The 25,522-nt window shown below is 39.8% G+C and overlaps 2 protein-coding genes across 2 annotated transcripts; both read left to right on the plus strand.

Annotated features, from left to right (window-relative positions):
* The first annotated feature begins 244 nt into the window (after nucleotides 1–244).
* On the plus strand, nucleotides 245–15,163 carry LOC129089284 (integrin-linked protein kinase). Its single transcript, XM_054596695.1, has 13 exons — nucleotides 245–352; nucleotides 1,651–1,915; nucleotides 8,184–8,349; nucleotides 9,394–9,489; nucleotides 9,602–9,698; nucleotides 9,815–9,898; nucleotides 10,075–10,160; nucleotides 10,267–10,376; nucleotides 10,666–10,793; nucleotides 10,979–11,100; nucleotides 11,472–11,571; nucleotides 13,472–13,602; nucleotides 13,723–15,163. The coding sequence occupies exons 2-13, from the start codon at nucleotides 1,827–1,829 to the stop codon at nucleotides 13,870–13,872; spliced, it is 1,359 nt and encodes a 452-aa protein (XP_054452670.1). The 5' UTR covers nucleotides 245–352; nucleotides 1,651–1,826; the 3' UTR covers nucleotides 13,873–15,163.
* A 746-nt stretch (nucleotides 15,164–15,909) lies between these two features.
* On the plus strand, nucleotides 15,910–25,299 carry apbb1 (amyloid beta (A4) precursor protein-binding, family B, member 1 (Fe65)). Its single transcript, XM_054600432.1, has 14 exons — nucleotides 15,910–16,238; nucleotides 16,914–17,560; nucleotides 18,714–18,919; nucleotides 19,004–19,063; nucleotides 19,181–19,260; nucleotides 19,369–19,435; nucleotides 19,578–19,724; nucleotides 20,246–20,373; nucleotides 21,037–21,151; nucleotides 21,274–21,358; nucleotides 21,456–21,536; nucleotides 21,712–21,827; nucleotides 22,225–22,401; nucleotides 22,640–25,299. Exons 2-14 carry the CDS (start codon nucleotides 16,924–16,926, stop codon nucleotides 22,793–22,795), a joined length of 2,055 nt encoding a protein of 684 aa, XP_054456407.1. The 5' UTR covers nucleotides 15,910–16,238; nucleotides 16,914–16,923; the 3' UTR covers nucleotides 22,796–25,299.
* Nucleotides 25,300–25,522: the final 223 nt, after the last annotated feature.

Below are 25,522 nucleotides of genomic sequence, written 5' to 3' on the forward strand. Positions count from 1 at the left end.
ATTTACTTTACCTTACTTTACTTGAGTAAATCCATTTTATGCTATTTTATACAATTCAGAAGGGACATATTGTGCATTTAACTCCACCTCATTATGTTATACCTCTAGTTACTCTGCAGATTCTTCTTCTAACATAACTATGACCCGAGGCTGTGGATAGTGTGGCTCCATGCAGTGCTCCCTGCGGCCTGTAGGGGGCGGGGCGCCGTCTTCCTCCTCTGAACGAAACCCACGTCCGTACGGCGGCGCTGAGGGTGTGGACGTCCCACAGCATTCAATCTACCGGAGACAACATCACGCTGCTAATCACTACTAACCCACCCAATCACTCTGCGACAGGCGTTTATCCACGGTAAGTGTATCGACACATTTAACATCGGGTTGGGCTTTTTGAGCCACCAAATGATGCTGTTTACTGTGCATGAAGTGAAGCCAGCGTGAAATAAGAGGACAGGGCTTCATGATAGTCGGTTAGCTTGTTAGCCAGGTCTCGTTTTGTCAACCAGAGGATGCGTGCTAATGCGTGGAGCTAACCTGTAGTTTGATCCACTGTACTAGAAGTACACGGTGGGAATGACAGGAGCTGGAGGGATAAGCAGCTAACGTGAACGAGCTATTCTTCTACGTGAACGAGCTATTCTTCTACGTGAACGAGCTATTCTTCTACGTGAACTATAGCTCTGCTGTGAGTGGGCTGATAACAGTGAGACTCACTACTGTGACACAAGACTGTAGCTGTGTTTATGTTAACTACATGAACAAATCCCACTAAAACACAAAGCCAACATCAGTGGATTGAAGCCATGTTAAATTGCCCTTCAATACAACGTTAGTAGTAGGAGTCATCTACCATAGATGTAGTTTAAGTTTGAGTGATTGGCTTAATCAACAGTTTTATATGTATTTCTTAATTCATAGTGTTTTTGAATAAAAGTCAAAAATTTTGATAACAATATCAATAATATATACAATATCTTCAGTGATGTCTTTCAATTATGTATTTCATGTAGACAACACATACTTCCATCATAGTCCAGACTGTGGGAAATTTACTTTTTTTTATTGTTATTATAATTTTTTGAATGACATGTTTCCTATTAGAAATTAAGACGGTTCAATCGGACATCTTCAAATAGCTTGTTTTGTCCCCAAAATGGCCCCGAACTCCTAAATTAATTTCAGCTAAGCATGACATTAGAGAGAGAAAAAGCATTAAATCATCAAAACTGAGAAGCTGTAATAAGGTAATGTTTGCCTTATTTTTATTTATTAATGTCTTCAACAACTGATCCATTATCAAAATAGTTGCAGATACACTTTCTGTCGATGAATCAACTTGCCTAACTGATTAATCAAATATTCAAACATTAATACAGTACACAATAGTACAGAATTAAGCATGACACTGGACAACGATATTTGTCTATGCTTGTGTACAGGGTGCTAGTCACAACCAAGTGTTGTGAGTCACTCAGTATTCTGGGCGGATACGATTGCTCAACACTAGATTTCTTGGTTGCTTGTCTTACTTCTTCTTAGGTTTTCACTACAGGGTCATACCAGTGAGGGTTTATCGTCTAGGATAGAGATCAAATAGATGGAAAAATGTGTTAACAAACCAACTTCACTATTTTGTCTCGCCTTTTTAAGGTTTGCTGGAGTGCTGTTCAGCTTCTCTGAAGGTGTCCCTCATTACCCCAGATGAGGGACTGATGCTGGCCAGGACCCTGCTGAACCCCTCGGGTCACCTCTCTCATCTGTCCCAATACAGTTCTGCATCTGCTCCCACGGGTGTACCTTAAGAGAAGGAGAATTCACAAGCCAAAATGGATGATATCTTCACGCAGTGCCGGGAAGGCAATGCAGTGGCAGTTCGCTTATGGTTGGACAATACAGAGAATGACCTCAATCAAGGGTGAGTCAAATTTTTCTTTTGCCTTTACTTGCCAGGGTAAAGGTGAAAGAATTTCACCTCATGTTGCAATTCTTCAACAATCATGTCACAATAACCAGGGCCAAACTTTTCTTTTATTTGAAACAACATATCTATACATGCTGGCCCTAACAGACACTGGCATGTGTTTTGAGATTATTTATCTTCATTTTTAAACCAATGATTACTTTTGCAAGTTGTGCTTAATCTGCATGATACTTGCCACAATATTAATTTGTCATGCTAAATAATGTTAATCAGAATCTCAATTAGTTAGGAGGTGCACTGTAGATTCATTGCTTGTTTAAATGTGTCATTCTCAAACCCAGTTGCCTAGGCAGGCGGAGAGCCCGCCTCTCCAGTCTTTAGAGAGATCTTGGCCTGTGATTGAACCCATTTCCTTGTGGGCACATGTTTATGTCAAGAATGCCAGTGGAGTAATTCAAAAGGGTGATGTTGGACAGGAAACCTGCTGTGATTGTAGAGTTAGACATGCATTCAGTTGCTGCAACTGAATTTAGGCCTTATGGAAATTAAAATAAAGAATGGACTGGAAATAACTGCAAATAATACTGCAGGCTTCTGTAGGATTGCACGTTTATTATACAAAATATCTGTTTGATAGCTACAGATCTGAGCGGCTTCGGTATCCTCCGCTGACTTTGTAAAGAAGAACTTGGCCGAGCTTGCCGGTCAAGTAGTGTTGGCCACCCGGGAAGCTTCCCTTTTTTACTCCTCTGTCCAAGATTTAGACTACTGGTATTTATTTTCGGAGCAAACTGAGTCTATTTATTTTTTATGATTGTTTACTTTGGAGCTTCTCTCTTTTTGTCGGTTGAGCACATTACTAACTAGTTGGGTTCCTTTTTTTTTTATACAGCATTTCATACAAATTACTTTTCAGGACATGGTGTCAACAATCGGTGGCTTCCTAGAAAGCAGTATTTTCATTTTCTTTGAATACTGTCGCAAAGATTACCAAAAAAATTTTGTTGGAGAGAAGTGACTGAAAGCGGCAAGAAGTAAAGTACTTTGTCTGACCTAGTAATTATGTGATTAATAATACGTCAGTGTGTGAAAAGATGGGATTGTTGTGTTGCCTTCTGAGGCACAAAGATGCCTTTATGTTAGAAATAGTAAATTGTTTTTGGTCAGTGTCTTCTTGTTTGAGGCCCTTTTGCTGTTAAGATAAAAGAAGGATTCATACCTTTTTTATTTTAATATTTTAATATTGAAGAATAGTTTTTAAATTATAATAATATGCAAGAAATTAATAAGCAAGTAAGTCAGCATGCGTAAGATGCCAAATACTATTTTTATGTTGCAGCTTTGTGGTGTTTTTTCCTTTTTAAGCTTCATTATTTGTGCAGAAAAAAAGAGAGATTTGTTCTGCGCTGAATTTCTGTCTATTTCAACTTTACCCAAGTTTTCCCATTGTTGTAAGACAGTATGATTGCATCGAGCCAGTGTGGATGCATGATGCATTCCCAACATGTGGCTCGTCCATTAGCTGATTGCATGTCAAGATCCCTTTTCCGGTTGATGTATCTCTCCCTGTGGGGGAAAAACTGTTATTCTTCCCTTTTTTATTTCCCTACAGAACTTGTAGTTCTTCCCCTCCTATATTTCAGTTATCGCACTACATCTCAGCCTAACAGATCCTCACTGTAATATTTGCCATGTTCCTCGATGGTCGTGTGTTTACACTGATGTAACTCCCAGAGAGTCGTAGTGGAATGCTGAATCTCCTTACAAGGAATAACACCCAGGCCTCGAGGGAACCGTCTACCACCTACCAAAACCGGGAGAGAGGGGGAGGAGATTATTGTAGTGGGGCAGGACTGGAGTTATGTGTGACGAGACAGAGGATCTTTGTGTGTGCATGTATGGGGGGGGGGGGGGGGGGTATAGTGAATTTTTCACCAGAGAAATGCACAGTAAGCCATAGCAGGGCACATCACCATCTCCTCCTCCACTCATGTTTCCTGTTTGTCTCCCAGTGGTATTAGATAGCTCCAATCATTTCCTTTCAACATTTCCTCAAAGTTTACAAGAGTTAATTACAAAGTTTAAAACAAATTTGTCTACAGTCTACTCTCTGGTCCACTCTGAATATGTTTTAGACTGCTTCTTTTCTAGTTGGTGCATAATGTTAGTACGGGTCATAACTCTGTGTTGAAATTAACATGTCATTTTTAAATTAAAGTTATATGTAGAGCTGAAACAATAAGTCAGTTAATCGATTAGGCTGCAACTGATTATTATGTTCTTGAATAATTGTGAAATTGTGTTTTATTTTTTTTAATATTTTGTATTATCTGCTGGTGAATTTTCTCACGATCGACTCATCGATTTATTGGCTAGTCGTTTCATCTCTAAATTAATAAATTGGCTGAAAATTCAACTGTTAAACTTAATAGTTTATATTGCCTGTTCCAGCCTCGTAAATGTGCAGACTTGCTGCTCTTCCATGTCCTACTTTATAATAAATTGAATACAGTATCTTTGGGTTTTAGACTGTTAGTCCGACAATAGTTCAAATTCTGCAAAACAATCTTGGGCTTGAAAGGGTTATGAGACCCTGTGCTCTACCTCCATTCCCCAGTGCCCCATTTATGTTGTGTTTGGCCTCAGTTGACTGAGGTTGATGCTCCTATGATTTCTTTGGCCTTTGAGTGTGTAAGCGTGGCTTTGATGGTTATCTGTATTTTAGTCTCTTGTCTAAATGTGCATCAAAAAGAAGTCCTGTCCATGTGTGAATAACAGTTCGAGCAAAACGCTTTCCCTTTCACTCATGATTGATATGAACAGTAGGACAGCACACATTTTAATGGAGTTGTTTACCATGTTGTTAAGATTGCGGCTCCTTGTTAGGGAAGGAGCTAGATTTACAGTGTGAATACTGATTTTATATATAACCTATTTTGGTGGGAGCAGCAGTTGCTGCTGTTGCTCTGCATTGCAAGCAGACAGTGGTCTTGAGGCTTGTTGCAGCAGGTAGAAACTGTCTCAGAAGAATCAGTGTGAGCAGTTTATGTGAATGAGGCAACACAGATTTTCAGGTATGCTTCCCCAATTAACTTTAACAATACTCATTCAACCCATTTAGGATCAGTACATTTGCATAACGGATTTTGTGTGACATCTCTATTCTGCAGCTATTGCAGAAAGGCTCAGTTATCAACTGAAGTGATCAGAACATTAACAATTGTTTTCTTAATCTGAGATTAATGTATTGGCCCTTAAAGCATTGTGTAGGGATGTCCTGATCAGGTTTATTTTTGGCCCTGATCTGCCTTTTCATATTGGGTGTCTGCTGATATTGACTGTTGAAACTGACTTGATGCCATCTGCATCAAGGGAGAAGAAGTATCACTCTGTTGGAGTTTTTGGAAAACAGTCAGTCTACTCTAAGTTGTAACACAGTTTTACAGATTGAAAGGATTTACCTCAGAAATGATCTTCGGCTAAGGTAGAGGAGAGCAGAGATGCAACACCAGCAGGCTGAGGTGGACAAAACGCAGTCAAGTAAGATAAAGGGAGGATACGGACTCTGATTGGCTTAGCATCAACTCAGGACGTCTCGAACACTGTATATTCCTAAGGGTGTTAGTAGTTGTAGTTAACGTAGAGTGCCATAAATGCTGCTTTTCTCACGCACTGTATGCTCAACAGTATTTTATAGAGCAGAAACTATCTATTTGACTTTTCAGGTGACAGAATAAAGAATACAAATTCTACAAAAGTAATTCTCTCCAATGTAGAGACATTGTCGTTCCTTTCATTTGTTAAATGTTTCTGTGAATTTGGTCCTGTGGCTCGTTCTATGACCTGGTGGGGATGTGGGGGCACAGACACACAAGGGCTCTTCCTCTGGCTTTTCCGTCTGCCAAACTGAGCACTGTTGGCAGGTGGAAGTGCCTGAAATAAATTCCTGCAACCAGTGTGGAGGGGCTGAGCAGGAGAAAACCCTGGCACTCAAGTGCCTTTGGGTTATGGGGATGAAGCTAGCTTAAAGGGAAAATCTATCCTATAAAAAGGCCCCCGAATAGAAATACACACACAGAAAGCAGAGGCCTGAACCTCACTTGATGTGTAAGTACATTTCTAGCAGTTACATGTGGATTGGAGCCCGTTTGTTGATAATACATAATCATTAGTCTATTACCAAGTGGTGATGAATGATATTTAAAAAATATAATGCATTATTTTAGACATTTGGGATAAACATTGTAATATTAGAAAAAAAAAGGTTACGTGATTTCTCAAGAATCACAGGAAGAAACAATGAGAGAAAGAAAGTGATGTGTTTTTGGTCCATATTTTCTAACTAAAATGTATTTTTATGTCTGCCTCTCTTTTGATTCTCTCTTTAACCGTACATCCAAATGTCTGATTGTGAATAAATTAATTCCCCAAATTCCAAGATGACATCTTCAAAACTAGTTTCAGTATATAAGGTAGTAAGTTAAAAAAATGATATTAAACAAAGAAATACATCAAATTGGCACACTGAAAGAGCGGAAACCAGAGAATTACTTTATTTATTTTTATATTTAAACTTTAAGTCAACTATCAAAATAGTAGCAGATAGCTTTTATGTAGATTGACTAATAAATGCAGCGACTAATCGTTTCAGCTCTAGTTATTTGCAAATTGTGAATCTAAATAGTTAAATAAGCAGGATGCTAATTTTGTTAATGCTTGCTTATAAATAATAGAGCAATAAACTTCACAACCCTACTTCCTTCCCTAAACAGACTCGAGCTTGAAACAGAAAACTTGTAAAAATCAGTGAAGTGGGTCTGCGGGGAGTTTTTCTCTCATAAACTTAGTCTAATTAGTTTTTAGGATTTGGCCTTTTAGTCTGAGAGGAAATTGCCCGCAGAGCATATCTGGTGTGGCTGCTGCAGGTCACCCAGATGCACAGATAGATGTGTGTTTTGGTACTGAGGGTCTCTGTGGGGTTGTTTTGAGCAGAGCATTGCAGGATGTGTGAATACAAGCCAGCGAATTGATGGCGGGGGGGCAGAGGGTTCAGATTCCTGCAGATTCATAATACTCCCTCAGTTCTCGGATCACATTATTATGCTGTCTGCCTACTCATAATTTCTGAGCAAGTGCATAACTTTATTATCTGGAGGACTGTGCTGTGTCTTGGCACAAACAATAAAGACCTTGATGGAAAAGGAGTGTGTGTGAAAAGTAGAATATGGGGTCAGTGCACTCCAGCTGTTTCAGTGGAGGAGAGAGGGAGAGGAGGGATCTGGATGAGAGGATGGGGGAGTTGTGAGACTCGGATGAGGGAGGAAACTTGGTTTGAGATAAAGAGGAGGAGGTGACAACAGCCATGGGGAGAGGGTAAAGAAATGAAGAATGACAGCTGAAGGGAGTCTCACTGGGCCTTATAAGGACTGCAGCAAATGCTCGGCATACAGTTTTGTTTTTTTCCGCCAGTCTTTTCCTGATTGACTCTCTGTCACTCAGCTCTTACTGGGTCTTAATCTCTCAGTCTTTATCTCTTTTTCTCTGAGGAGGCACGCCATCAGACACTCTGTCAAGGCCACTGTCCTAACATGTGTCACTGCCAGTGTCACTGAGACAAAGAGGAATGATGAGCACCATACGGTCTATTAGCTGTTGCCTGAGTCTGAATTGCGTCAACTTCCTTCTTCTGAGGAAGATGACAGAAGTGTCAAAGTACTGAAAAGCCATTCCAAACTTTCTATTATTTATTCTACCCATATAAGTTTAATTGGGGACAGAGACCTAATGAAGGGAAGATTTATTGCCTGTCTGTTAATTGGCAGTTTAACATATTGCAATGTGAATGTTTAGTTTTTTTTGTCTTTTGAACTGAGCAATTCTTACAGGCACTCAGGGTGTGTGTGCAATGCAATTAGCTTGTTATATTGATAATTTTGATGTTGACAGCCCATTTTTCTCTCTGGAATGCACACTGTCCCTTTTTGAAAAGTGATATTGTCAAAGCAAAACACACACTCCAAAATACAGTACCAGTTTGTTACACTTGGCAATGTGCCAATTATACCGCAGAGTTGTTTGGAGGGAAAAACCTAATGGGGATAACCAAGGGGCTAAAGTTGCTGCTGTATTTATTTTTTTTTTCTCTCCCTCAAGTGATACAAAGAATAACTGCAAGACAGGCAGGAAAAGTAGCTTTGTCCTTGCTTTGCTGAAGGTTTTGGCAAAGCCTGTGCTGAATATGAATTCTCCTCTCCCCCCGTAGAGATGACCACGGCTTCAGCCCTCTCCACTGGGCATGCAGGGAGGGCCGCTCCAACGTGGTGGACATGCTCATCATGAGAGGGGCTCGCATTAACGTCATGAATCGCGGCGACGACACGCCTCTGCACCTGGCCTCCAGCCATGGACATCGCGACATCGTTGGAAAGGTACGGTTTATGTAAACACCGGGGCATAAACAAAGGGATGCTGGAAAAGGTCACTTCCTGATTCGTTTGGTCATCCTCCTCTGTAAAAAGTTATATATATATGTCTATATATGTCTTCAAATTTGATTCATGAACACAGGATATTACGAAACCTAAATGTTGTCATCTGAAGAGCAGTCATAGATACAAAGGTCTTGTCTGTTCTTGCAGTTTCATCACAAGCAATTCTAACTAAAAGGAGGAAAACATTTGTCAGTGTTGAGGGAAAGTTTCAATTGCTGCAAGTATGATAATAAAACCTGCTTACTACTATACTTGTTAACAAGCTATTTATGATTATGAGATATGTTTATTAAGTTATTAAGTATATTTTTCAAATATATCTTAGGGCGTATAGGACAAATACATCAGCTGCAGGCTGAATCTATGGCTGATGGACATTTTGTGGCTTATTTTATTCATCCAAAAAAATAAACATTTAAAAAAAAAGAAATTTGCAGCTGCAATTCAGCCGGCAATGCAGGGATCCATTCACAGACCAGTCTGTGTCTGCAAAGGCGCCTGTGCAACATACAAATTGGGTGTAGCTACTGTATGTCCTGTTTAAAGGCTTTGTTATCCACTAGTTTGCTATTGGAGATGCATCATGCAGTGCTGTGTTTGAAACTCCATGTGGCTGCAGAATTTTTCTAATAGGGTTTGTAATACAGCATATCTGGTTTGTGAATTAAAACCATAAATGAATTGCCATTATATTGTATTTGTTTCATGAAAGTTTTACAAAAATATGAGGCTATTTTGTAAATGTATCACATGCCATAATGTGAGGCCTCTGCTCCAGAGTGTCTGATTTAGAGCTGCTGCCAGGCAGCTATTGAGTTTAATGTTAGGCATGTCTCAATACCTCTGGTATGTGTTCACGGGCAAGAAAAAACTTCCATGATTTTTGTTGGCAGCATTAACACTCATCCCTGTGTACAGCCCAAACAAGATCTGACCAGCCTGGTTTTTTTATATAATCCTTTGTTTCTGCTTCTCTTTCAGCTGATCCAGTGCAAAGCAGACACTAATGCAGCTAATGAACACGGGAACACACCACTGCATTACGCCTGCTTCTGGGGCCAAGACCTTGTGGCTGAGGTTAGTGCTCCCCCTGGTGGTGCTGAAGCTGAGACTTATCTGATTTTAAGTGCAAGTCCCATCACAATGAACCATTAAAGTAGTGCTGACATAAATCTATCCTTTCACTCAGGACCTTGTGACTAACGGGGCTCAGGTGAGCATCTGTAACAAATATGGGGAAACTCCTCTGGACAAAGCCAAACCTCACCTGCGTGAACTCCTCAGAGGTATCCTGACTCACTGTCACCTCTTCCCTCATTCCAACAGGATTAAATGGATGTCTTTGTTTTCAATAGTCTTTGTTTTCAATATTCTCATTGCAAACTATCCCTCCACCACACAGAAAAAGCTGAGAAAATGGGACAGAACTTGGCTAAAATTCCCTTCAAGGACACGTTCTGGAAAGGCACCACCAGAACTCGACCCCGTGAGTCCCACACACACATAAACCAGTTTATTAGCTGACCAGGTTCCATCACTTGGTTTGGTCACAGTGCTGCATGCAAGGGACGATGTTCCTTGCTGGCCAGGCAACCAATTTTAATGTTTGAAGTTTCACATGAATAGCAGGGCTTTTGTCTCAACCCCATCTTCTGTTTACAGGCAATGGCACATTGAACAAACATGCAGGCATTGACTTCAAACAGCTCTCTCTCCTGGCCAAAATAAATGAGAACCAGTCTGGAGAGGTACTACTGCTCTTGTTCTTCTATCCTTTCCATTTATTACTCAATGGTCATGCAGAGTTACATGTCATTAATTTCACTTTTTTTTTTATCTGATTCTTGTCCGTAGCTGTGGCAAGGGCGCTGGCAAGGAAATGAGGTTGTTGTTAAGGTGCTTAAAGTTCGTGACTGGACCACTAGGAAAAGCCGAGACTTCAATGAGGAATATCCCAAACTCAGGTTATTATTTAATCCTTTTTTACAGTATCTATGTTCCGTGGTTACTCATTTGTCTGTTTGCATTGTTTTGAACCAAACTTTATTTATTATTTCCTTTATGGGGTATTGCATCTCACACAAGCCATCTGTTTATGTCAAATTCTCTGTGGGTTTCCCTTTTTGTCTGTCTGTCTGTCTGTCTGTCTGTCTGTCTGTCTGTCTGTCTGTCTGTCTGTCTGTCTTTCATTTTGTCTGTCTGTCTGTCTGTCTATCTCTCTCCCCTGTCCCTCCCTCTTGGGCTCTATCCCAGGATATTCTCCCACCCGAATGTCCTACCCATGTTGGGAGCATGTCAGTCTCCTCCCGCCCCTCACCCCATCATCATCACACACTGGATGCCTTATGGCTCCCTCTACAACGTGCTGCATGAAGGCACCAGTGAGTACTACAACTCCAGTCACAAAAGTCTGTAGGGCAGGGATTTGTGATTTATTGCACTTTCACATTTTTCATTATGTTGCCATCATGTTTTGTACAGTAGCAATTCCACTGTCATCCTGTAATGTGGTGAAGGAAAGGGTGGCTGAAACCTGTTTATGATTTGTCTCTCTTCCTGATGTCAGACTTTGTGGTGGACCAGACGCAGGCGGTGAAGTTTGCGCTGGACATTGCTTGTGGAATGGCGTTCTTACACACACTTGAACCCATGATCCCTCGCCACTATGTCAACAGCAAGAGTGTTATGGTAAGAAGAAGTCGTGGTTTCAGCATAGCTTTGAATATACAGTACCAGTCAAAAGTTTGGACACACCTTCTCAATCAATGGTTTTTCTTTATTATTATTTAAAATTCTACATTGTAGATTAATATTGAAGACATCCAAACTATGAAGGAACACATATGGAATTATGTGGTAAACAAACAAATGCTCAACAAACCAGAATATGTTTTATATTTTAGATTCTTCAAAGTAGTTGAATGAGAAGGTGTGTCCAAACTTTTGACTGGTACTGTATGAAACAAACTATAAAACATTCAGAGAAATCTGCAGAAGAAGGAGGTGTTGTCTGTTGCACTTAAAAGTGACATCTCAGTCAGTGTTGCTTGTTTCCACAGATAGATGAAGACATGACAGCCAGGATCAGCATGGCAGATGTCAAGTTCTCCTTCCAGTGTCCTGGCAGGATGTACTCGCCTGCATGGGTAGCCCCCGAGGGTAGGCATCACTCATACAGCACCGATCCAAAGTGACAGCTGAAGCCACAAAAGCTCGAGCGTGAATGATGGATGCAGGGAACTCTAGACTGTCTCAGAACTAAATGTAATCTACAGCTGATTTCCCCTGGAGATACAGTGAAATCCAAGCAAGTTGGAAACATAAACTGATTAACAAAATAACCAGGGAACATCTGCAGCAGTGATACAAACAATAATAGCAATCCAAAGAGAAGGGTTTTACGTTTACAGAGCAGTGTATGGCGCATGATGGCAGTGACTGCATGTGATACAGGAGACTTGTTACCATAGAAACAACCTCCACTGAGTCTACGTATAGTGGGTAGTGAGCCCTGAAATTGAGAGCACAGAGAGCGTTGCTATTGATAAGGCAAAAATGTACACATTTGGCTAAGGTGAAGAATTTCCATACGACTTATATTCAGCCAGGACGTCTTTTGTGACATTTAAACCCTGTTACATAACAGATGGATGGAGCAATGAGTGTCTAATAAGTAAAGCAACACGGATAAAATCTAGCCTTTCACGTTTCAGTAATACATGTAAAAAAACGTTAATCCTGAATATATTGTATATTTTCACATTAGTAGGTGTCCATCAGGATTTATGGAGAAAAAAATGCATTTTTTATTGTATCACTGACTGGAACAGATGGTTAAAAATAGCTTCAGGAAAAGGAGCTTGAGATTTAATTTGGATACAGAAACACTGAGGTCTACAAGTCACTGATATTGCCGGGGCAATATAAGGATATTTCTCTTTCAAAGTCAATGGTTTTGGGTGTATTATGGGAATTTAAAAAAATAATCTTCATCACAGAATAAATATTTCTAAACTACTTGTGTATGCCAGCTATAAATGTTTTACTACAAAACATACTAGTTTTACTTCATTGTGTTGATTTGTAATGTGAAAGAAGGCCCTAGTAAAAACATTTTTGACATGAAATTTCAGGAGATAAACAGAAAAAACATTTCTTCTCTTCAACTGTGATTTGTACTTTTTAAACAGCATTGACCTGAATTTTTCATTTCTCTCACCTGCCATCTGTAATTATTTATCTCTGCCAAGTTATAATGAGATTTGTGGTGTGAGTGAGTGGATGTGTGCATGAATGAGTATGTGTGTGCATCTTTGTGTCAGTCCAAGGCTAACTTCACATACTGCTGCACCTAAAATTTTGGGTGCTCATTAATGGCTCCATGCTCAACGACATCTCATGTTTGCAATGACATACTCTTTCTCAAAACAACTTTTATTGCCTGTTTGATACTGCAATTATTACAGAACTAGCAGATCACAAACAGTTAAATGAATCATGGCTGCTAAGCCGCTGCTCTGCGGCTAGAGACAGTTATTCTGTGCCTTTTTTATTGGGCATCAACCTTACATTTACACACATACTTAATTGACTGTGGCCGATAAGGTTATCAAGCACTTCTTTGATCATCTCCTGCCTAACCAAGTGTTGCATAGTTTACCACAGCAAATGCAAAATATAAACACACTTTAAAATGACCACAGATAGAGAATGGATGATTAATTGTGCATGGTGTTAACCGTAGAGATAAAGCACAAATGTGTGTGTGGCTTATTGTCTTTAATAAATGGATGGATATTTGACCACTCGCATATAATAACTGCATAATTTAATGCTTTCTGTGTTCAGATCATATAAGCATTGAAACATGTGCGCAAAAAGCTCTAGTTCCAGCTGTTCATCCAGTGGTGGTGCATGTATTTAAGTAAAGAATCACATTCATGTACGAATTCAAGCTGTGCTTGATTGGTTTTTGTTTTTGTGTTTTTTGTTGAAGGAAGCAATTTCTGCGTTTGCTCTACATAACCTTCACTCATTGTTTTTTTTGTGTGATTTCCAGCCCTGCAGAAGAAGCCAGAAGAGATCAACCGTCGGTCAGCAGACATGTGGAGCTTTGCTATCCTGCTGTGGGAGCTGGTGACAAGAGAAGTGCCGTATGCTGACCTCTCAAACATGGAAATTGGCATGAAGGTTAGCAAAAAATATCTTTCCTTCATTAGATTTACCAGCTGAGTTACACGACTCAGAGCTGTATCGTATTCAAGGATATCTTTTCTACAATACCAAACCTCTGTCTGTTTTGGCCCTCAGGTTGCCTTGGAAGGTTTGAGGCCCACCATCCCCCCTGGCATTTCGCCCCACATTTGCAAGCTCATGAAGATATGCATGAACGAGGACCCAGCAAAGAGGCCTAAATTTGACATGATTGTGCCAATTCTGGAAAAAATGCAGGACAAGTGAAAGTCCTCATCTGCCCTCCTGTTCTAAAAACCGTTGACTCCGGGAACTCCAACCCCAAATATCCCTTTGATATGGTGGTGTGGTGCTTACCAGTATTGCCTTAAACTCTTGCTCTACCGCTGCATTCAATGCCACTGTAGCTTCTGAGATGAATTCAGCAGCTGTCACGTCTTTTTACGTTGTTTTTTCTTTTTTCAAAGTGTTTAAAGTTTTTATTATTGTCTTCATCTTTGTCACTGATCCGCTGATGCTGTTCATCTTTTTAATTATAATCATGTGGACTGAGTACAATCATCTTCAATCTTCTAGACTGAATAACCTGTGGAGGTCAGCATGACAGTCTGCTGCTTTGCTTCAGTGGATTTAAGGCCTTATATTTCTTAAGTGGAGTTGACTGGCTATTGAAAAGTCACCCTGCAAGGAAAGTGCTCCTCTATAATGTTGGCTCTTTATAAAACAAATAACATATTAACTCAGAGCTTGTCTTGTGGGGAAAAACAGTTTGTAACTGGGCTAGCATGAATTGTCTGAAAACCAAGCATTTAAACAACATTTAAGATTAAGAAAAAATGAGAATGAGTGTTGCCTGTGAGAGTACTATGCAGTGTTGTACCTTGAAGCATTTCAAAAAGCATTGCAAGATTGCTAATTACTAAAATAAATGACTGTAATTTAGTTTATTTTCATTATTTTCCCTTCACAATCTCAAATGTAACAGTTTTATTATGATCAAATTATGTACTTTTCTACAAAGAGTATATAGTCTTTTTTTCAAGATGTCTAAAAGTGTTTGCGTCAAAATCAAGTGTTGTTTTCATGTTGAATACTGGCAACATATGTAATCTGACATGCAATACCTTGTTTTCCTTGTAACACTGCAACCCAGACTGTAATTTATTCATGGATATCATAGGTACAGTTATAATTTGATTTGTTGTTGTTGTTTTGTTGAGCATGAGGGCTGCCTTTCCTCCCACTTTTATGGCTACATCAGAAGCAGCTGCCAACAGAAGGTGACTGGGACATTAAGGGGTGGTGTTAACATCCTGCAAATGTCATATTGTTTTCTCCCTTGTTTTGATTGTTTTGGTCCTCTAGATTACTTCTGACTTTGTATCAATCTCATGGGTTGTTTCTTCTACCTGCATCGTCTCTGTGCCTCCACCAGCTTGCTTGTTTGTGCTGAATCACAGGTTGAAGCCAAAATCAAGAATGACTTAAACAAATGTATGTATTTATATATAAGTATATTAAAAAGGAATCATATGGGCAACTTGAATGTGTGAATTTATAGTGGGAGATGGATGCTTTTGGCAAAATTGTAGACATTGGTTTAGTTTATTATCTTGGCCTTAATATTTCTTCCACATAATTTGTGTTTTCAATCTCTTCTCAGTGTATTTATAAGTGAGTTACTTTTCAAAGTCAGTGTGAAACAAATTAATTCCAGACAAACTTTTGACACCTTGGTCCTTTTAATATAATTTTCCTTTAATTCATGTCTCTAAAAAATATATTTATGTGGAATATTTTGGTTCCACTCTCTGATAAGTCTCCCTTTAGAAAAGCGTCTAGAGATTAAAAGCAATGATAAAATATAAAAATAAATAATACGATATTGCTTTATCGATCATAAATTTGTCAATTATTAAGCTGCCAGGTTATGAAAAATCTTTAGCTGGTGAGTAACTGGTAATTTTCTTACTTTCTAATAAAGTAGTTTATATATGCCTAATTCTTATTATTATACATTTTGATGAAGTTGCTAAATAAGAGTGACTGGTTTCTAACATACTAATAAGCCACCAGCTAAAGTTAGTAATTCTATTAAACCTAAAGTAAGCAAATGTTAGTGCAAGTCATTAATAAAAGGTCCTTTTATAAATCAATCAAGCCTGCAGTTTTAAATGTAAATTAATAACTAAAAGGGGTTCTGGTCAGAGGGTCAGAGGTCAAATGATCCATTCGAGTTGTCTAATGAGACCACCAGGACTAAAACAGAGCCAGTCACACAACTTGTCACCAGTATTTGGGCATTTAATATTTTGTTGGGCACGGAAGCCATGCATTATGCTTTACAGATGATGGAATATGCAGCACCGGATCAATATGTCCATAAACGGTGGGGAAAAGTCCACTTTTATCTGATCACGCTCCCCTCCTCCTCTCCTCCTCTCCTCCTGAGTGGCTGCAGTGAGCTCCGGCCGTGACGTAGACCAGTGACGTAGGCTCGCCCTCCATCACCAGCCGAGCCCACTGACAGAAAACACCATCTACAAACCAAGCGAGTACTCACGATCTACGGAAATATGTAGTTAGCTCGCACAGTTCAGCACATTTCGACAACAGGAGATCAAGTGGAGTAGGTAAGTGGACCGTCCTCACATGACATGGCAGGCCGCTGTGGTTGCTCTGAGCTGTGATGGTCCTGTGTGTGTGAACGCGAGCTAGCCGAGGAGCTAACAGTAGCCTAGCCAAGATGACTCCGGTGATGGAGGCGGGTGGATCCCGTTATATCCAGCTGCGGCCATGGCTTCCTTTTTTAATATTGGTGTGTTTCAGGACGCAGACTGCTTGTAGAACTGGATTTGAGCTATGAAGCAGCAGATTACATGTACACGATGCTCTGAGCTCTGGACTGGCTTCACATTGAGCTCCGTGTGAAGCAGAAAAAGGTCGTGTTGGCAAATGGAAGGTGAAGCGGCTGAAGTACGTTTCGCATTAGTCGGGCCAATCCAACAGTGAAAGTAACGCGGTAATGGCCAACCCGGAACAGACGAACAAGAAACGTACTTCAGTCTCCAGATTGTAATGTGACTAGCTAGCTTAGTTGCTTTAGCTTACAGCCAACGTAGCTAGTTTGTTTTTTTAAAGACAGTGATGTGGTTTAAACTTCGAAATGTGTCCGTAACCTGCAGTCACTGCACATGTCTCGTAACTTTGATGATAACATCTGTCTTAATCTCCCCATTTGTATCGCTAGCCTGCCAGCTAGCATGCTAACGGTGAAGCTAACACATCTCAACCTCTTGCTCCTTCAGCGCTGTTAACATGGGTGGCCGTGATGATGAAGACATGCCATATGTTGTGAACAAACAAAAACAAGACGAAGAGCTGAAGAACAAGCTGAATGACAGCAGCCACTGGTGTGAGCAGGAGTCCACTGGCAACAATGCCAAGTGGGTCAAAGAGGGCCAGAACCAGCTGCGGAAAGTAGCTGAGAACCAGCAGGACCAGGACCACAACTGCAACATCAGTCAGAATGGGAACAAGGAGGACTTCCCTCTCCAGAACACCACTCAGGAAGAACAACAGGGAACCCAGGAGCAGAACAAGTCTCCAAAGATAGCAATGACCCCTGGTCTCAGTCAGGAGGAGTCCAAGAACATCCTCAATCAGCCACTACTCATCGATACTCTGGAGTCCACAGAAGAGAAGGAGAGAGAAGAAGATGTTAAAGAGAAGGACAAGACATCCGAGGAAGAGGAAGAGACATCAGGTGATATCGGGGAAGAGCCGGTGACAGAAGAACCCATTGATGGGGAGTCTCAGAGAGAGGGCGGTGTTGTTGGGAGAAATGCCTGCCTCCTGTTCTCCAACATGAATGGGACACCAAATGAGGAGGAACCCAGCTGGCCTGCACTGTCTCAGGACAACCCGGCTGACAGCTCTCCTAATGGCAACAGAGGTAAATAGAAGTTCATGGAGATGTTGTCTAGGCTTCACATATATGCGTTAACACAACATTTGACATGCCGAAAAGAGCAGTTGGGTGTCGCAGCCTGCACAGACGACAAGATGTAGAAAACAACACACCATTACAGATGGAGGAGACGTGGTGAAAGCTCTGGGAGACGGTATCATTAAACATAATTATACATTGAGCATCGAGGAGATTGGATAAAAGGGCACGACTTTATTTTCGGTTACCCTTTTTAGCATTTACAAGCAGTATGTATATTTGTATTCAAATATTTTATAACGCACTATTATTTTAGGTGTAACAACAACTTTAACTTTTGTGGTGATGCACCGATAAGTGGAGGCTGGTGTATAAACAGACAACAACGGTGAACAAGAAGTTATAATCACTGTCAAATTGCTTACAACTACATTATAGTGTGCTAGAAACCAGTTATTTAATGTTTGTATACTGCTTATAAATGCTGTTTAGCAGGCATTTTTGGAACTTTTCTTCTGCCGATCATCACCCTTTTCCTTCAGATTAAATACTTTTAATTTGTTTTGGACTTGAAGTAAGGTTCTTTATTACAATAAGAGCTAAAGGCCCTCTGTTTCACTATAACAATCTTCGAACTAATTTAAGATAAATTTATAATGTCTTCCAACTAATTATTATACTACTCTGTGTGGTCTATGCATCGGAGACAATTTTAATACTCTGTTTTAGTGCAATGTGGAGGTGGTGAGTCAGGTCCAACATTTTGGTTGGTGATGCCAGTGCAGTCTCATTTTACCAGTACAAGTATTCATTAATATTTTAGTAGTATATAATAACATATAGTAGTTTAATACAGCAACTAATAGAAGTAGTATAGTAATAATTTAATCTCATGAGATTTATATTTTAGTATTCAGTAATTCTGCAACAAAAGAGTGCTCTGGTTATTGGTTGTTAAGTTTGTGAAGAATATTGCATTCCAGTTTATCCGATTGTCCAACACCATACTTTACTACTTTTTAAGAATCAACTATTCCAATGTTGTCTGTATACATTCAACAAAACCTTTGTTTTGTCCTTGCAATATTTCTTGTCCTTTTCAACCAGACATTTAACAATGTCCATTTCCTGTGTTTCTCCTTTGCTCCCTGCCCTTTAGAGTCCTTTTGGGATTCCAGTGCCTTTGAGACTGACACGGACCTGCCTTCAGGATGGATGAGGGTTCGCGATACATCAGGCACATACTACTGGCACATCCCCACAGGCACCACCCAGTGGGAGCCTCCTTCACCCCTGGGTAAAGTTGGCGACTCCATGATGTCTTCGACTATGTCCCTGGAGACTACGCCCTGTGAGGAGACCGAGGTGCGATCTCACGCACATTTGCTTGGATAGAGGCAAATGCCATGTGAGTCTGTAGACACTAATACTTTCTATTCAATTTGCCAGGAATCCTGGGCTCATCTTTCCAGCACAGATGAAGGAGTCGGTGAAGGGGAACTTTGGAATGTAAGTATTGGCATGAATGTAATTTAGTGTGCTCAAAGTACATAAAAGATGGGTTAGCAGCTTTGAAAAAGTGAAAAATTCCATTGGTTACATTTTGTTATTCTCGTCTGTATTTAGGAGGAGGCTGAAGTTGCATCTGATCAAAGTCTGAAGGAGTTTGAAGGGGCAACTCTACGCTATGCATCCATAAACCTGAAGTATGTTCTGTGAAAGCTTTTAGATTAGTTAATAGTAAGTGTATTATCACCGGTTCTTACTCTCTGTTTGTTACTTATCCTTATATTTCTCTCTCTCTCTCATTGTAGTTACAATTGCTCCCAGTCTGAGGAAGAGGAGAAGCTTGCTCCTCTCTGCACAGATTTAGAAACTAAGGTAATTCAGTGTTGAAATATTGCATTAAATTATAGAGGATCCAACAAACTGCCAATTTCCACCCTGTCCTAACTTAATAGTTCTTCACCTTCCCGGTGCTGTCCTGTTGTGTGCTAATGTGCTGCATATTTTGTTTCGTCAGTGTTTTGCAGTGCGTTCCCTGGGCTGGGTAGAGATGTCTGAGGAGGACATGGTACCCGGCAAGAGCAGTGTTGCCGTCAACAACTGCATCAGGCAGCTTTCTTATCACAAACACAACCTTCATGACACTGCCGGAATCTGGGGAGAGGTGAGGGGATTTTAATGAGTCGCACAGACAACGGAAAATTCCTTTTACGTCTACTTTGATGTAGATACATTTGACAAGATACGAGTTCACACATAGATTTTTAAAACTGTACGCTGTCTACACAAAAAAACATTGTATTTGGTGGTTATTGTTAAACAAAATGATTGATGATGTTACTTCATCCATTGAGAAAATGAATATAGTTCCAGGTATTTTTAAGCTGTTAATAGAAGTTTTTATGAATTAATTCATATTTGAATTGAAGCAAAATTCTTAAAATAGTAAAAGTTTAAATGTATACTAATGCATACATAGATATATCTTAACTTAATAGCAGCCCACATTACCCTGATAGTTGAAATGTTTTTAAGGCAGGCTGCTCATACTGAGTGTGTGTGTGTGTGTGTGTGTGTGTGTGTGTGTGTGTGTGTGTGTGTGTGTGTGTGTGTGTGTGTGTGTGTGTGTGTGTGTGTGTGTGTGTGTGTGTGTGTGTGTGTGTGTGTGTGTGTGTGTCGTGACAGGGTAAGGACATGCTGATGGTTTTGGAGAATGACACCATGAACTTGATCGACCCACTGGGTCAGACTCTGCTCCATGCTCAGCCCATTGGCAGCATCCGTGTGTGGGGTGTTGGCAGAGACAATGGCAGGTCAGTAACCACAGAATATCATTACAATGAAAATGGCAGAACTACACATGATTTATTTATCTAACTTTTTAAATTCGCTTTTAAATTCCCATGCTTAGAAAGGCTTCTTTTGATCATAGGCCAGTGCTATTTCCTATATGACTGTAGTTTATTTTTTGTCATACGCTTTACATTTAGTTCTTTTTCAGCAAAAATCTTTTCAGTAAACTGGCTTAAATTAGAAAAAAAAGCACAGCTAACTCTTGAGTGTTCTGCCATTACCCTGTTGCATTTGATTCCCGTACCTCGTCCTGTACTCATGTTTCATGGTGGCTCAGATGCTTGGCATTCCTGAAGAAATCTTTCTTGTCAGTCGCATTGTACTCTTGTATATAAACCTTTTTTATTGCACACTGCTGCCCTCTGCTGGATTGTTAAGAGCATTGCAAACAAAGACAACCCAGACTGTTTCTGCCTGCTTCTTGTCTCACAGTACACTAACAATGGTGTTTTTTCTTTCATGCTGCATTTCCCATCAACAGGGAAAGGTATACATTAACAATTACTATCTTTTAAAGCTGTCAAAATGTATATATTATTTTGTGCTGTTGCATGTGCTTTGTTCAAACTGGCTCGCACATAATGCTGTATTAATGATTCAATATGTAAATGTGACCTTTCTAGGGATTTTGCCTATGTGGCTCGAGACAACCTGACTCAAGTTCTGAAGTGTCATGTTTTCCGCTGTGACTCACCTGCCAAGAACATAGCCACCAGCCTACATGAGATGTGTTCAAAGGTCGGCTACTAATAGATTTAATTTTGTTTCATTATGAATTCAGTGCAATATCTAGATTCTCAATGAGCAATGTGTTTCTTACTTGGAATTCACACATTTTCTACCCGTTAATTTCACTTAAGATAATGATGGAGAGAAAGGCGAGCAGGCCAGGGGTGAGCAGGCTCAGCTCTGACCCCAATAACCCTGTGGTCATCCCTATCGAAGGTAAAGCAAAGTACCTTTAGTGCCTATTACACTTTGAATACCCTTTTAATTCAAACTGTGGATACAGATCTCTTTATTCTCCCTCCTTCCTTAACAGAGTTTCCTGTTCCGAAAAATGAACTCTTCCAGCGCTTCCAAGTTTATTACCTTGGTTGTGAGGCTGTGGCTAAGCCAGTTGGTAAGAAAACACCTTCACTATATAGTGGCTTATGTAATTATTTAAGCTGTTTGTGCCTTGAACTCCTTAAATGTATATATTTTTACTTCTTGTTGCTGGATCACAACTATAATTTTGGTGAGGTGAATGGGTTGTACAATGTGCTTTATGTATATCTCTTGTACGCCTTTCTCAGGTATGGATGTAATCAACGACACACTCGCGGCAGCAGTTAACAGCAAAGATAGAAGTGACTGGACTCCTGTCTCAGTGAATATCGCACCAGCCACCCTCACAATACTTTCAAAACAGGTAACAGACAACTAACTGAACATTAATGACGTGAATCCAGGGAGGAAATTGAATCATGATGTGCTTTTATAGGGATGTAAGCAATATGTTTCAGTGTAAAATATTCATGCATTACTAGTATTTACTGTGACGTTACCTACTGTCATTTCGTGTTGACCACATAGCTTTAGAACTCCCAAATCAGAGTGATATAAATGTCTCAAAATAAGTAAAGCTTTTAAAATGTTGTTTGACCGCATTAATTCATTCTGTTTAATATTTTGTAATATATAATTAAATAAGGTCTGGGAATGACACGGAACATTGCCAACTGTGAAAATGCTAAGCATATACCACCTTAAGTATTAAAAGTAAACTTTGTGAATTATTTTACTGACGCGTCTATTTCTAACCACAGAGTGAGGAGGTGCTGTCAGAGTGCAGGGTGCGTTTCCTGTCTTTCATGGGTGTGGGAAAGGACGTCCACACTTTTGCTTTCATCATGGCAGAGGGTCCCCAAGATTACACCTGTCACATGTTTTGGTGTGAACCCAACGCAGCTAGTCTGAGTGAGGCTGTACAGGCCGCCTGCATGGTGAGTCATAAACAAATCCATAAGATGTAAACCGTTCAGGTGGAGAGATCAGATGGAGAAGTGAATGGCCTCAAAATTATTTCTGAACAAGCAAAGACTTCACTTTATTGTGTCCCAAAGTTGAAAGCTTATTTTGCAGTAATGTGACTCACTGTTGTTTATATGCACAAGACAGTGTTTGTGTTTAGTCTAGTGTCTGTAAAACACCATTTACTCTGTTTGTGTTTTGTTTTCATAGCTTCGTTATCAGAAATGTCTGGATGCACGTCCGCCCAGCCTGGCCTCCTGTCTGCCGACTCCTCCTGCTGACTCTGTGGCTCGACGGGTCAAGAAGGGGGTGCAGAGTCTGCTGGGCAGCTTTAAGAGCTACAGGTCAGGCTCTCAATCCCCTTGAGTCGGAGTGAGGATGGTCCGCAGTCCATTAAACACAAGGTCCATCACCACATCGCCCCTTCCCCCTCCCCTCATCTTTCTGCCACAGTTTCGCCTTACGACCGTTTCACTTGTCTAGTCACTAGTCTAGTGTGTGGAGTAGTTTGTGAGGAAAACGTGTGTGAAAAGATTGCATTTATTTCCTATTTTGGCTTTTTACTTTATACACCAGTTTTAAACTCCCATCTCCAAACAGATGAAGCCCTGGCATCTATATTTTCTTTGCTGGGATTCTTTCTGCGACTCTTAACTATTTTTGTGTTTTAACAGAAACAATTCTATGAATGTTGGACATGGATGTAATATATATTTACATGCAGATGCTAGTTTTTGCTTTAAAAAAAAGAGGTTGCTAGATTCTCTCACAGAAATAATCTCGTTCCTTTTTCCTCCTCGGTGCAATTATCATCTCTAACAATCCTCCTTTTCTACTTTCAAACAAGGTACTGCAACACAGCTGTTGTCAGTTGGTGTCAAGTATCCCAATATTGATTTTGTAAAACATCATTGCACCAATCTCCTCACCACCTTAGATTGTAACACAAGTGGAGTAGTGTACCACGTAGTTCTATTCCCCAGACCCTCCTGAACCACGTATTTTAGTCTTCCAAAGAGCTGTATGGTCATCTGTCACGTAGTGAGCAACCACTGATTTGAGTGTAGTGTTTCTCATACATTCTGCATGAACATTTGCAAGTTCAGTGCTAGTGTGCAATAATCAGATGTTCCTGTATGGTGTGGTGATGCGATGGCTGCCTTGTGATTTATTTGTTCACTTTAAAGAGAGAGTCTGGCTAGATTGGATGCGAGGCTAATGGAACAACAGAGCCATGTGGAAAATCATTATCTTGTGATAGAAATAATTGTAATAAAAAATACAAACTCTGGGTTTTCACACAGCCGTTTATCACCAACAACTACTGAATAGTACTGTAGAAACTCACCACAAGCTGCATGCTTTGATAGCTTAGAGTTCTTGCTGCTTGCAGCAGCGTAGTGCTTAAGGCCCATCAATGTATCCTGTAAATTCTTTCTGTGTTTCTGTATGGTAAGAGGAGGCCGGAGTTGATGTGTTGTTTCGTGTTTCATAGGCATGTCACTCTAGTTAGTGTCAGTGTTTATCATAAGCTAGCAGTAGAACGTTAGACTTCCTGTGTTCCTTCAGACTGAAAAGATGAGAGCAGGTTAATGTTTGTATTTACAGTTTGTGTATGTGGGAAACCTAGAGATGATGTCTCCAGTGGTTTACATTTTTACTTTTACCTTGGCCACATTTTGACATGTGTGGGCCCTGGCCACTCCAGTTAATGTATTTTTTATTGTTTCCGCACATTACAATGTACACAATTAAGATGATATTCACGGTAGTTCGTTAGATTTACTTTTTATAAAGAAAACACTAATTAGCCAAGTTGTATTTTATCTTTGTGTGTCTGTCAGTGATAAATACTGTATGTAGCACAATAGTAATAGTCATCTCTAAGGTTAAAGATGCAGTTTGTAAGATTTTTTTGGTAACGTTGACCTCTGCAGGGCATTTGTTTGGCCACGTTGAGACATTGGTAGCTTCTTACTAGATATCCTCAGGCTAACTGATTCCACTACACAAGAGATAAAAATAAGACAAACCCACATCATTCAAATAAATTACTACAAATATTGTGAAAATGAATGTATAGACCTGCATTACAAATACAACTTTGTATTTAAAAGACTGAAATGCATCAATGAAACAGTGGTTTCTTAATGATAACATTGTGTCCAATATATCATGCTGATGGTAAAAAGTGAGAGTTTGTGTCAGTCTAACTGGTCTAATGATACATCTATGGCCATTTGCAAGCCATTTTTAGATCATTTTGATTAAGTGTCATTTACCTGCTACCAACGTTGAACTGTACACAACTTTTAAACTTTCTAGATATTTTTTTTTTTTTTTTTCAAAAAAACACTCATATTTTTTACATTTAAGATAATTTGAAATCAGAAGTTTCCTTAAAGAGCTCTGTACCGTACGAGTCATTCCATATTTGAAACATATGGGTTGCAAATAAATCCCCCCCCGGGCTATAAAGCTGTCATGCAGTCTGCACTGTTGACTGACCTTATTGTTCCTGCGTGTCAACCAATTTTGAAAGCAATACAATGCTTTGTGATGACTGGCCTTCCTAAAAAAAAAACTTCATTCATAGATTCCTATAGTTGTTTTTAACATTTTAGAAGTTATCACTAACACTAAAACTCTTACCAACTGCTTCTTTATATGTGTAAAATATAACACTAAAGAAAATTAGTCTACATTGACTCATATTACTGCCATGTCATGTGTCACTTGGAGTTATGTTGCTGTTTCAGAGTAACAGTAAAGCCTGATGAGTTAAAGAACATTAGCAGATTAATTTATTTCTGTTCATGTAAATTAGGTGTATAAAATGTATGTATATAAAAGTCACTGCACAATAAATGTGAACATATCATAACTGTTTAGCTTGTGGTCTTTTAATATCTTTGCAGTTTTTTGTTTGTGTGAAGCCAAGTGAGTCTGACGAGATGCTCTTCCATAGGGCAGGTGTGGATCCTATAGCCTGAAGATGTCTCCTTGGGTTTCTGGTTGTGGAAGCATACATTGTTTATTTTTTATTAATGGCTTTCTCCGTCATTCCTAGCTTTACCATTAAAATGTTAAAGA

This window comes from Anoplopoma fimbria, chromosome 1 (genome assembly GCF_027596085.1).
Source record: "Anoplopoma fimbria isolate UVic2021 breed Golden Eagle Sablefish chromosome 1, Afim_UVic_2022, whole genome shotgun sequence".
Taxonomy (NCBI): Eukaryota; Metazoa; Chordata; class Actinopteri; order Perciformes; family Anoplopomatidae; genus Anoplopoma; species Anoplopoma fimbria.